General features: G+C 42.0%; 1 protein-coding gene across 1 annotated transcript; it reads right to left on the bottom strand.

The window, feature by feature from the left end:
- Positions 1–4,420: 4,420 nt before the first annotated feature.
- Positions 4,421–11,846, bottom strand: CGRRF1 (cell growth regulator with ring finger domain 1). Its single transcript, XM_009893902.1, has 5 exons — positions 11,714–11,846; positions 10,222–10,399; positions 9,882–10,029; positions 6,597–6,704; positions 4,421–5,237 (listed from the first exon to the last, which is right to left on the bottom strand). Exons 1-5 carry the CDS (start codon positions 11,775–11,777, stop codon positions 4,887–4,889), a joined length of 849 nt encoding a protein of 282 aa, XP_009892204.1. The 5' UTR covers positions 11,778–11,846; the 3' UTR covers positions 4,421–4,886.
- Positions 11,847–12,776: the final 930 nt, after the last annotated feature.

Below are 12,776 nucleotides of genomic sequence, written 5' to 3'. Positions count from 1 at the left end.
ATGGCATAATTAAAGCAGGAACTCTCCTACCTCAGATGCAGCAGCATCCAGACAAAGGTGCCTTTGTGGAGGTGTTGCACATTCCTACAAATTTATGGAACCGGAGCAGTAGAAGCCCCTTTTTACAGGTATAACCATCGCTGCACTACAGGCCCGTATCGCTCTACCCACATCGCTCACGGGCACGAGGGAGTAAAAGCAATACAGAAACAACGCGTAGACCCACCCGAGCGACTCCACACTGTTCAGCAGAGGCTTTCTGAGCCCCTCCGTGGCCACCAGCCGGGCAAACATCACAGGGGATTGCGGCTAGGCAGGGAGTGAGGTCTGGCTGGTTTTGGGGGACCCAGCAAAGCACGGGACTCTCTAATGCTCGGTCGTGGCCCGAGCACTAGGCTCAGGTACACATTTGCATTACGAGGCCACTGTATGCCATCAAAGCAACATTAAAATGATAATAATACTAAAGTTATCCAGAAATATAACCCTAATCCTGGTTTCCTCCTTGCCCTTCCTGCCCCGCATACTCCAGCAAGACGATACCACACCTTCCTAATGGCTTAGTTCAGAGGAGGACTTTTGCTGTATCAGGTAAAATTCAGCTATTCCAGGCATTAATCACATTATCTACAAACATACAGGACACGAAGGACAGCCTTTGCAGGGGCTGCACGTCTGCTGCAGTGGCAGAGGCCAGTCCTTGTTTGTTCTGGATATCAGGACAACTGAGCAAACGGTGACTGGTGGCCAGTTACTGCAGGCACTTCCCAGTTACACAGGTCAGCCCCAGCCCTCCTTCACCTGGCAGACTTCGCAGAGCTTCATCGGGGCATGGGGGGACTGAGCAACGCACAGACTAGCAGGAGAAACTCAGACCCTCATTCCCGGCTCCTTTTACCACACTTATGGTTTTAAGTTTGATGTTAGCAAGTAAACGAATTATTTTAATCCGATTCGCTCAGGAACTTGTCTTAAGGCTGAACAAAACACGTACGTGGGTTCTCATCTGCTCCGACCCACCAACACATGAGATGGTGAACTCACCCTGCCCTTAATTCCCTGATGGGGAAGAGCATTGTGTAAGGTTGGCAGCGCTGCCTACTGGCAGCTCAGCAGAAAGCCTCAGCGCTCTGATGGTCAATGGTCATCCTCAGTGGTGGTGGTGACACTTTATAGGATCTGTAGTGGAACACAACATCATTTTAGCCTGCAAGGAGGAGTTGTTCAGGGCATTAGGCACTCTTCAAAGCACCTTTTCAGGAATTCTGAATTCCTCATGGGAATGGGAAGACCATTTTAAGATGAATTGACCTGAATTGTCTCCCTCCTCCTACTTGCCATCTGTCTACTTGGAGCAGGCAGATAGGGAGGAACGGAGGGAGACCCTAATAGAGGAACTTTCTCTACAGGAGGAAGATGTCCACATCATAGTCCACTGGCATTTGGAAAGGCACCTTGGGACATGCCTCGGTAACATCACTTAGTTTGATCAACTCGTTTCAAAGCCTCAGCTCAGTTGATGACCCAAACCATGCGGTGAGGTACCTCCCACCTCTCTCCTGCAGCAAAAATCACTGCAAATTTGTAATTACCCCAACACTGTTGAAAAGAAGCAAGTCTTGTTACCAGAAGCCTGTGTAGGTTCCCTGATGTCACCAAATCCATAAACATCATCTATAATGAGTGGAAGAGGAATGTTATTTTACCTCTATTACAACAGGGCGACAGAGCAGAACAGCCTCTGTCAACATACTGTAGTTTTGTGGGTCACGGGAAGGTTTTATTTCTCTCTTAGAGCTTTGAATCCCCGTTTTAAGACAACCAGGGGACACACAAGGCAGCTTTAGAGCTGCTCCTTTTACTTCTCACCTGATCTATATTTTGAGATGGCTTCTTAGAAGAAGGGCAAACGTAATAAGCCAGCTACTGTACTTTTTATAACTCTCAGTCAGGTCTTTGATTCGGGCCAGCAAGGAAGCTTGTTAGATCTGATAAAGCAACTCGGCATCTCCGGAAAATGCTGTTAAAAGAACATAAAACAAATGAAAAGCTGGGACAGACTTAATGGTAAATACCTGGCCTGGCAGTGCAGCACGGCTACATCCTGTTTGCCATTATTATTTAATACTGGCATCGATCGGTTGGAGGATGAGACAGACCAGGCAATTCTCGGGGGGGTTTACCTGAATACCATTTCACTTGGAGATGAAACAAGCCCCCAAGCTTGGATCGCACTGTCTCATTGGGAAATTTTAATTAATTGATTTAATGTCAGGGACTACAGTGGTCAAGGGGTGAACAACACCCCTCTGATCACATACACAGGCAAACCCTGCTCACTATCAAGCAGTGCCCAAGTCCGGGTTAGAAGCAGCGCAGCATTAACCTGCTCCCCTGGAATAACAATCCGTACAGCCACTATCCCACATGCTGGTGGTATGGAAACAGCTATTGTCACAGCTCAGGCTCTTTGGGTCTTATATTAACTTTTCTGAGAGCCCACAGAGGCCTAGAGCAGTTTACACCAGCTCTCCATTTCACAAGTGACACGTGGATATGAAAGGAAGGCTGAAGAGTAATTACTTCCACCATCACCTTGCTCTCTGCTCCCCTTTAAAGGCAGAACAAGGCTAGTGACAGAGAGGGAGGCTAAACTCACCGATTACCTCCATGAGGCACGCTGCAACCAAGCTAGCAGAGCTCAGCGCGAGACCACACAGAAAGGGAAGGTGATTTTTATTTTTAAGACTGATTTCTCCCACTTATTCTTTCACGCTCATTCTTGCACGTTCACCTTCTCACGAGCACCAAGACACACGTGTCTAGGTGGTTCGGTCAGGATTGCCTATAGTGACACAGAGGACAAGTCCTCATCGCGCCTCTGTGATGCACCCTGGGTGGTGAAGACACCACGTGATATTTAGTGTCCTTATACTTTCCCGTAATACAGGCAGCTCTGGGTCTGCTTGAGCGGCATCACACTGTTACTGCTCCACATCTGCATCGCGTTCTTAGCTGAGGTATGGCCTTGCTGCCACCAGCACTCATTCCTTCCGCTATTACATTCTTCTCTGCTCTCCTCTTGCTGTTCTCAGCCTCCTGAACTGCAGCACATACTCCACTCTTTGCCATGATGATTTCCACAGCAAACCACCTGTCTTCCAAAATTCTCCGCAAGCGCTAATCCAGACACCCAGCTATTTAATTCCCGTTTGATATACAGTGCAAACAAAAGGCTGATTTGGCCACCAGTTTATTCCTGGCAAGGAAGGTCACTTTACGCAGACCAAATAAATTGTCTTACAAAGACCGATCACTGGCTGGAAATCTGTGACTACATGAATCAGTTCCCAACCCCTATCTGTCTTTACGACTAAGCATTACTCTTTCCAGCACCACCACCACCTAAATCTTTTCCTCAGAGGTAACGACCAGAAGTTTGGAAGCAAGGTCATGGCGAAACAAAATGAAACCAAACAAAACAACAACAAAAAAAGAATGATGGAAAGATGAAGGTGGCATACCCCTGAGCAGGGGAAGTTTCCTTCCCTGGTTTGGAGGTGTGCAGCACCTTGCGCGTACCTTGTACCGGCAGCACCGCTACAGGAGCTGCAGGAGAGTGCAGGGGAATAGCTTGGAACACGGCTTTGTCTCCCCGAGACTGAGCAGCTGTTCTGGAATTGGATGTGGGGCAAAGCTGCAAATGAAAAAGAGGGAGGACAGAAAGCAGCTACTCCCCATTTTCTACAGGTTCTAATGAGCATTTGTACTTTTGTCTTATATGAGCAGATGTGAAACCCAGCCGCTCTGTCTTTGGAAGAATTAAGCTTTCTCAAGAAGCAAACCAACAGTTTCTCTTCTCAACAGCCATTTTTATTGCTTTTGCCAATTTTCCCATTGGAGGGAAAAAGAAATTATTTTCTGCTATTCTTTAGCTTCTATAAGGGTAAGTAAATTCCCTGGGACTATTGCTAAAAGGTAAATGGTTAACTTTGCAGCCAAGCTGACAATGCAAGTAAAAAGAGTTGGAAATTCCCCAAAGCAGCCTTCTATAAGAATAGCACCACAAAACTGCCCAAGTAACCACTCTATGGAGTAATTAATGAACATTTGCATGGAGAACAAGTTCTTACAGCCATTGCTAACAAGACTGAAAGTCTGTGTCTCAAGATGACAGAGCAGAGGCTCAGGCTTGAAAGTGTCAGCAACGTTTAGTTCAAGCCAACAGTAATCAACAAAAATCTTTCCACTCATTCCAAGGGGCTTTGGCTAAGGTCCCGCACACTCACACACGCGCGCACATGCATGCACACACACACACAACCTTTCAAAACAGCCAGAAACAGTATCCTGAATCACACCTTCAACTCCCAGCTCCTGCCACAGTGCAGCCTTCATCTACAAAATAAATACACACGGGTTTAACAATGAAGAATATTTACTTTCCTTCATTTGATACATTCTGTAAAGTGCTATGTTTCTAAATTATACTGAGTTAAAATGATATACCGCTCTAGTATTTTAAATACAATAAATATAGAATGAGCTATGTGCAACTTCACTTGCAAGTTTTATTCTTTTTTTACTAGATATACTAAATTTAGTAATCAAAATAGCCTCCAACAGTACTCCATGAAAAACGAAGTTATAAATAAAATCACATCCTTCAAAGATATCCTACGCAACTCTTCTGTCCACATTGCATAGATAAATGTAGTGTTCCTGCAAGCATATGGAGCGAAGACAAATAAGGAAGCTGAAAATTACCTAACAATAAAAAGCAAAACCATACAAGTTAATGCTACATATCCTCCCATAAACAGTCTGTTTTCTACATTTAATCTTGGTGCATACAACCCAGTTCTTCTATTTTTTCTTCCCCTCCATTAAAAAACTCTTCCAGGAAGAACATCTTGCAAGATACGCGTCGATGCATCTTCATCTTGCTCCTTTTTACTGCAAAGCGGAAAGGATTCTTGAACAAATTGCCTACACATTGGACACTGCTGAAAATACTTAATGCAGCCATCACACAAGCAGGCGTGCCTGCAGGGCAGCAGTACCCAGTTCACTGTGCCATTCTGGCAAACAACGCAGTCTTTACTGTTTTCTTCCTGCAATTCTGGTTCATCTTCAGCCAGTCCGACCTTTTCTAGCAAGCTTCTGTCAGCGTTTCTCTCACCAGGGGACGTATCGCTTGAAGACGGTGCAGTACTATTTGCAGACATGAAGAGTTGCTAAAATACACATATACACAAACATTTAGAAGTCAAGAAACTCTCCCCCGATACCTGAACAGACGCATGTGATGGAAGTTCCACTGGGTCAGATTCACTGGTTTCCACCGGGTCAAATGGTGCCAGACTCACTCTTTGCGCGAGTCCTGACAGTTGCCTCGCCTTCAGTTAACAGGTATTTCAGAAGCACAGCATTACATAAAACACTTGGAAAATATTAAGGATAAGTCATCAAATCCTAGCTGAATCAAATCAATGCACACACATGAATTTTAACAGAATCGCCCAGGTTTTGAACAGCTCACGTTTCTGTTTCTGGTATATCATTCTCTCTGCCTAGAGGGATGCTTCTATCCATTCCTACCAAAAAATGTATCCACCAAACTGTCAAATCTGCTTCACTCAACCCATTCCGCTCTTGCTCATATTACAATCCTCTACTCCTTTTTGTCTTATGTGAAGCGCAAATCCTTCTGGGCATGCTCTCTGAATAAAGCCAGTAAACTACCACGCAGCCAAAGATGCCCATAGAGAGCACACTACACAGCTACACAAAATGCAGCTGCACAGTTATTTCTGTTCAGTTTAAGCAGTATTTTTTACAATGGTAACCACACACAAATAGAAGGCTTAAGGGGATCAACAGGGAAGTTTACCTTGATCAACTACGTCACCAAAAAATGGCCAGGACAAATATTTCTTTGGACAAATCTATTTCAGAATGAATGCTAATCAAGTCAATAGAATTAATTCGGTGCAATTTCTGCTTATCAATACCATACATTATTTTTATTATCACATTAATATAAAAGTGCATCTTATAGAATCATGTCATCAACTGCCTGACAGACACAGGACATAGATAAGGGAAACCGGAATGGAATAAGAACATTGGTTTAACTTCTAACGGTATGTGCGAGGCAGACTCCCAACCTTTGTGCACGTATTGCAGTAAAAAGAAATTTCAAAAAAGCGTTTCTTCTGAGGCTTTCCCAATTGAAGGGCAGTATAGGAGAAAGCGCTGGTTTGAGAGACTAGCAAGGAGGTAACAAATGTTCTGTAGAGAAGGAGCCTTTGACAACTAGTTAATTTCCTACTACTGCTTTAATAACTGGACACGACCTAGCCCTCCTAGACTAGAATCAAGTAATTTCTCCAGGAAATCTTGAATAGTTTCATATAAAATATTTCTGTACAGTAACTTTGGCTGGAACTTCTTAACTGATAAAATAATTTTAACTTTTATCCAGTTATTTGCATGACAATAAAAGCCTTATACTAATTTTGGCTCCTGAAAGCCTACACAAACTAAACTTAACACTGTTGCTCAAATGAAACAAGACTCAGTATGTGGCTTACCTTCAGATCATGGTATTGACCTTGAGCTAGAAGTAGATACTGATATAATATTCTGCAGGAAAGTCTGTAGCTCTCATCAGGAATGTGAATTACAGCCACCATTGAAATCTACCAAAAAAAAAAAAAGCTACGTTTAATAACATTCCTTTTCCTTATATGATTCAGATAGAACAATTTGCTTGAAAGATTGCATACCTTGTTATAACCTCTGACCTGCTTATTTCCTTAGACAATCAGGACTTCAACAATGTTGACTTCAAGCACAGATCAAAAAAAATATGCTGGACAAGGTAAAAAGAGGACGTGGCAGCAGCTAGGACTTCAGCTTTCTGCCCTGGTTCTCCATGGAGCCCTTCTATGGCCAGTTTACTGTGGAGACCCGCTCCGACTGCTCTCACCTAACGGAATTAGGTCGCAAATCGAAACGGCACCTAAGCACATGCAGTCCTCCTGAAGGCAAGTGCTGAGGTAGGGCTTGCTTACAGTGTCACAGATGTACTTCGGAGAGGCTACCTGCATCATTTCATCCAGAAGTAACAGCTCCTACACTCCTCTGTTCACTCTTCTGACTCATGATGAGCTCCTCCCAGATGGGAGAGAAGTTGACAAACTGCAAGGAGTTTCCCACAGCAGCTGAACCCCAGGCGGGTGCATGCCCTTAAGTCCCGTACGACACCTGCAGCCGCATCCTGGGCTGTCTTCAACACAAGAAATGACGCTGCCAGATGAAGTCTGAACGCAGAATTACAGGGGAACATCTAAAAGGCAAAGTCTTCTCTACTTCCATTTCCCAAAACAAACACAGGAACCGGAGGTTTTTAGACTCAAAAAAAACCATTTAGAAGTGTCGCTGATTGGCTTGTAGACCGAGTAGGCAAAAGACAAATTTCACTGGAAAGGATTATGAAAGGACCCCATGGGCTGACTTTAGAGTCACTTTTCTGAAAATAAAAGCACTCTAAGCTTGCATGCTGTGCCTAATACTCCTCACCCTGCCCAAATTACGTAATGGCCTCTAAAAAGCAGGAAAAAAAGAAAGTGAAGTTCAGTATTATTGTAGTTCCCAGAAGCTGTCAAAAGAGAAATGAAATATCGCAGAAAGCTGTTTTGTTTAAAAAAATTTTTAAAGGCAAATTACTTCAAAATCCACTACATGGCTAATTACATGCAGGGTTTAAATATATACGTACCTATACCTATGCATTTATACTAACTGAATTTACTATTCTTTGGCAATAAGGTCTTTTTTTCTAAATCACAATGCCTAAAAAAAAAAAAACCAAACCCACACCACTATTAGCTTTATTTTGGAATCTGGAAGCCATTAAATCTCCATTAAAATGACAGATCTTGTGCTTTGATAATAAGAGTTGAAAAGTTAACAGTTCTCAGTGTATTTGTATTATGTAGTCCCACCATAACATAAGCTCTTTCTCAATGACGATGCACGTCTTCAATTCATAGTTTGTTCAGACACCTACGCAACTTTTTAACTGTGAGTGGGACCAGTTCCTAAGGCAAGCATCTCCATCTTCAAGCTACTGCCTCCTCTGTTATGCTGTCCTGTAGTATAGGAATACATACAGAAATATATTCTGCTATGATCTAGCAGAAATGCTATGCTGTTTGATTACAGAATCCCTTCCCTTTGAGCACCAGGTATTTTCTCTCTTTGTAAATACTTGTACACCATAATCAAGTTACTGTCAATCTTCTGTTTTATACACCGGCCTAACATCTAAGTCTTCTTCCACTTTAGCCCTGCCGGTCTTCAGATAATTTCTGTAACTCTTATATGTGGTCATGCTAATATTCTGGAGCTGGAGGAAAATTACAGCACAAAACCAAACAGGCCATAAATACAGTTCGGATGAAAATTAGACCCCCCAGAAAAGAGATACTGGAACACCTTCCACAGAGATGGACGGGGGGACACACACAAATAAATCAAGATGGAGCTTGATGCACTGATGTGACAAACCGTATCATCCCTTGTGGAAATACCATATTGGCCACAGTGGCAAAGACCCCTTTCCACACTGTATTTATATTTCACAAGTTTGTTTCAGCAACAACAGATGCAATTTGTCTGGCAAGGAGTTCAGGTGGAATTACTCTTTGACCATATTATTAAGAGATTCTAGTTGTGTTGCTCTTCTCCAAAACCAGGGGAAAAATACCTCCTGCACTCTCCTTCCATCCTTTTCTTCTATGTTAAGGAACAGTAGAGCGGTGTTACAAATTCACATCCATGCTAATGTCAAACACATTCAAATATGAAATTTACAGTCTCGTCATACTAAACTAATCTGAGCTCTAAACATGCAGGGATGTACTAAGCTCGTAAATAGCTCGAGCGGGGACAGGAGGCAGGAAGGCAGTCCTAAGGTCAAGTGACAAGAAGCCAAGCCCAGGCATCACTTGAAAAAGGAACAGATTTCTTAGGCACTGGTGTGACCACAAACAATTTCCAAATGAATGTATGGAAAAGCACTCAGTGGATTTAGGCAGTTGGCTTCTGAGCTCATTTGTATTATTGTTCAAGCAATTGGTGTTATCAGAATATCAATCAAATGAAAATATGGAAGATAAAAGTGTGACCCAAACTGTTCCCCAAAGAATCAGTCAATTCAGAGTTTAGAAGGGAGATTGAACTGCATGTGACAAGGCTGAAGTTGCTTTAACCGTAAGGGAGTAGGAGGAGACCTTTCTGAGGAGCTGAGTATCTCACCAGTCTACTGCAAGACCTTCACACCTTCCTGTAAATGACCTGGAGCTGGCCACTGTGAGACAGTGTACTGCATTACATAAACTTGGGCCTGTTGCAGAAAGGTAGTTTCTACATTCCTAACAGTCAAGTCAGCAATCAGCTCAAACATTTGTGCCAGACACTAAAAAAAAAAAAAATCCTCCTACCTTGCCAACAGCAATCCAAAAGAGGGTACCAGTGCAAGAGCTCCACCACAGGTTTACGTGATCAGAAAAATCAGACTAACGGCTTACTAACCTACCACAACCCTAGTTCATCTGACCACAGGGTTTACCACAGAGACCTTTGCAGATATGAGCTTTGTGAAAATCATAAACATCTTTTGAATGGTATACATAATTTTTATAAAACAATTATCCTTGCTCTTCTGCCATGCTCCCCTGGAGTCATCGGTGACAAAGTTAAGGACCGAATTCTAGGAGACATGGAAAGGAAGCTGTTTTTTTCAAGCCTGTCTCCTGAAACATTCAGACCTTAAATACAGTGACCCTAAAATATATTCTTATAGTACTTACAATATCATATATTTCTCTGTCTTCTTCATCAGCTAATGTCAACAATGCTATCAACGGATATCGAGATCTAGGCACTGGGCCAAAATCGACAACTTGAGCATCTTCTGGTAACTGACAATATTTTTCTTCCTTGTCATTTTTTTTAATGCTTTATATGTGTCAAGGAAAACAATCAGTGTCGCTGCAATTGTAGACAAATGTGACGTTTGCATAAAGAATATTTTTCTTCATATTTGTTCATAAATATATTGTGCCAAGAACTGCCGAGTGTTCAGAAGTCTCAACGCTCCCTGTGCCAACAAATTAGCACATTTTGTCAAAACAATTTAAAAAAGGATACAAGTACTGTTGTCGATAGAGGTATTCGCTGTACAGAGCATCCTCTAATGCCTGAGGAGTCTTTATTCTGAAGCAGTAGACATGTTTCTGCAACGCTTCATGGAGTTTTTGAACACTGCAGCCCCAGTAGCATGTGAGAATACAGTCTTCCAGACAATCAGGTGTCAGTGTTATACCCTCTTGTAGAAAGAAGATAAGGATTTCATTAACTCATCAATGTGCAGGAATTCTGGAACTCCTAAGTGTAGGTTCTTAAATGGCAACAAGCAGAAAACAACTTCAGTGTCCCAGATTTTTATCATTATAACGTAATCTTCTAAGAATTTGGACTAGGTTTAGTGCTTATGAAAGCCCATGGAGACGAGGAAGTGGGTGCAAGGAGATAAAATGGCTGATTAAGCTAACAAAAGTAGCATGTGCATTTTATGAAGGGTAAATTTTAACTTCTGGTAACATTTTACACACTCACTCACAGACCCAAGAGCACAAACCCTAGCCCAAAGTCCATTACCTCTTTAGATAATGGTATTAATTGGATCACTGGCCTACAACAACCTCTCTGGTCTAAAAGAATAAGGCGCTCTTGATCACGCAGAAGGAGGATAAAAAGAGAAAAGAAAAGGAGTGCATACATCCTAAAAATCAAGTACCCAACCCTTTAACTTCTAAATACTTACTGCACAAATAGGAGCAGAACTCTTGAAAAGTCCCATCAAATTCAAGCGCTCAAACCTCCTGAAAAATCCAAGTTACCTGAAGACTAAGTTGTTGGGTTTGGGTTTGGCTGGGGTTTGTTTGTTGGTTGGGTTTTTTTTATTTTATGTGTGTGTGTGTGTGTGTGTGTGTTGGGGGAGGGGTAAAACTGCTACAGTCCTTTTCTCATTCATAGGAAGGCGCCACATCTGTGTTGGTGGAAGATGCTCAGCCTTGCGTACTACTCCCCAGTGATGCAGGAGGGCATGAATTTCACTTCCTATGTGGGTGATTTCAAGGATGTTAGGAACTACTTAAACTCTGATCCAAGTAGATATTTAAATTCAGTTTCCACTGAAGCACAGATAGAAACAGAGGGAGATTTTTTTATTATTTATTTATTCAAAGTAGTGCACTTCTAACCACCACTGGCAATCTGGATTTAGATTTAAGTGGGCGGCATATATTCTATAATGAATTCTATAGAATTCTACAATTCTGTAAAGTTTACAAAAACACCCACAGTAGCTAGTAATCTGCAAATGTTTTTGTTACCCAAAAATCTGTTATAGCAGGAAGTGTTTCATTAATAAGAACTAAACTGTACTTAAATATGCAAACATTTCACTTTTAAAAGCACCACATTTATAAGCTGTGTAAAAATTATTTCTGTTGTAATGATGGGAGGAAGCATGTTTCTGAGGAATTTTGATAAAGGAAAAGGGTGAGAGCAACAAAACATAGTACTAAGTTCAGGAAGCCAAACTGACAAAAATCAAACACATCAGAAATCCACTGACTTGTTACTGAAGCTGTAGCAGGATGAGGGATTTCTAACCCGAAAGGATTCTTCACTTGTCTCATCCGCTTTTTCAAAACTCTTGTGCTGGATTCTGTTTCTTCTGAGTTTCTCAGAATAACAGGAACACCCAACCCAAACCTATGAGACATGAAACAAGAAGAACAAGTGGGTTAAGTGTTAGTGTTGACACGTTTAAATTATTCTTCAGCTCTAAATAGCAAGCAGCACAACAAATAGAGCTAGCTTGGCTTTGCAGAATATCTGCTAGGATGCATGCATAACATAGCCTGCCAATCTGACTCCAGCTTTTTGGGGCAGAAGGTAGGAGTCTTCACAGTGATACAGAAAGTCTGTACAGAGGGAATACTTTACTCCTGCAACGTTTCCAGAAAGAGAATAAAATTAATGAGAATAGTCAATGCCCTCTAGTGGTAAATGGTCAGCCAGAGCTTTCTCCCAATTGACATTCTGCACATCCCGTCACAGGACCAAAAAAATCGCTGCTTGCAAAGACGGAACAGCCTTAACGGACCAGGTGCTCAAAAGGAAGACCTTAGAGTAAATCATTCAGCCCCAAGATATTTCTAGCTGTAACTACAGCCAGCAAAATGCTTTTATGGGAGACTAAGATCCCAATTTCCCATGTAAACCTCAATTACAATAGTATGCTGATATTAAACCAGCGGCTGTAAAGCCTCTGCTGTGAGCCAGAAGCTAAGTGCAAAATAGTCAAGACTGAATCAAAGCTGAGACTCTAAGACCCCTTTGAAGCTGAAACTAGCATGCTAGCCCGAGTGATATTCTGACCACAAGAGGATAATAAAGCAAAGGTTTAAAAGTTTAAACGCTCTATGAATCAAAATAAAAAAATCAAAGAAAGCAAGGAAGAATATTTTGGGATGATTTCTGACATCAATTAAAAATTTTCATATTGCCTGAGGCTTTTAAAAGAACTGCTACAGAGGATCAGGATTTACAAAACAAGCTCCACAACAGACTTCCTTTTACACTCAGCTAAAAATAATTCACTTTTAAGGTGATAGCAATAACTTTCAATAACC

Source organism: Charadrius vociferus, unplaced genomic scaffold, assembly GCF_000708025.1.
Source record: "Charadrius vociferus isolate BGI_N301 unplaced genomic scaffold, ASM70802v2 scaffold49, whole genome shotgun sequence".
NCBI classification, from domain to species: Eukaryota; Metazoa; Chordata; class Aves; order Charadriiformes; family Charadriidae; genus Charadrius; species Charadrius vociferus.
This window is presented reverse-complemented; position numbering and strand designations above follow the sequence as displayed.

Bases quoted from the DNA above. Each gene is read 5' to 3' on its own strand.
- CGRRF1 (XM_009893902.1), bottom strand. From the start codon at position 11,777: ATGAGACAAGTGAAGAATCCTTTCGGGTTAGAAATCCCTCATCCTGCT. The intron at 10,400-11,713 runs GTCAGTGGATTT...TCTTTCTACAAG, and splicing joins TGCTACAGCTTCAGTAACAA to AGGGTATAACACTGACACCT. The intron at 5,238-6,596 runs GTAAGCCACATA...TGTGTATTTTAG, and splicing joins GTCAATACCATGATCTGAAG to CAACTCTTCATGTCTGCAAA.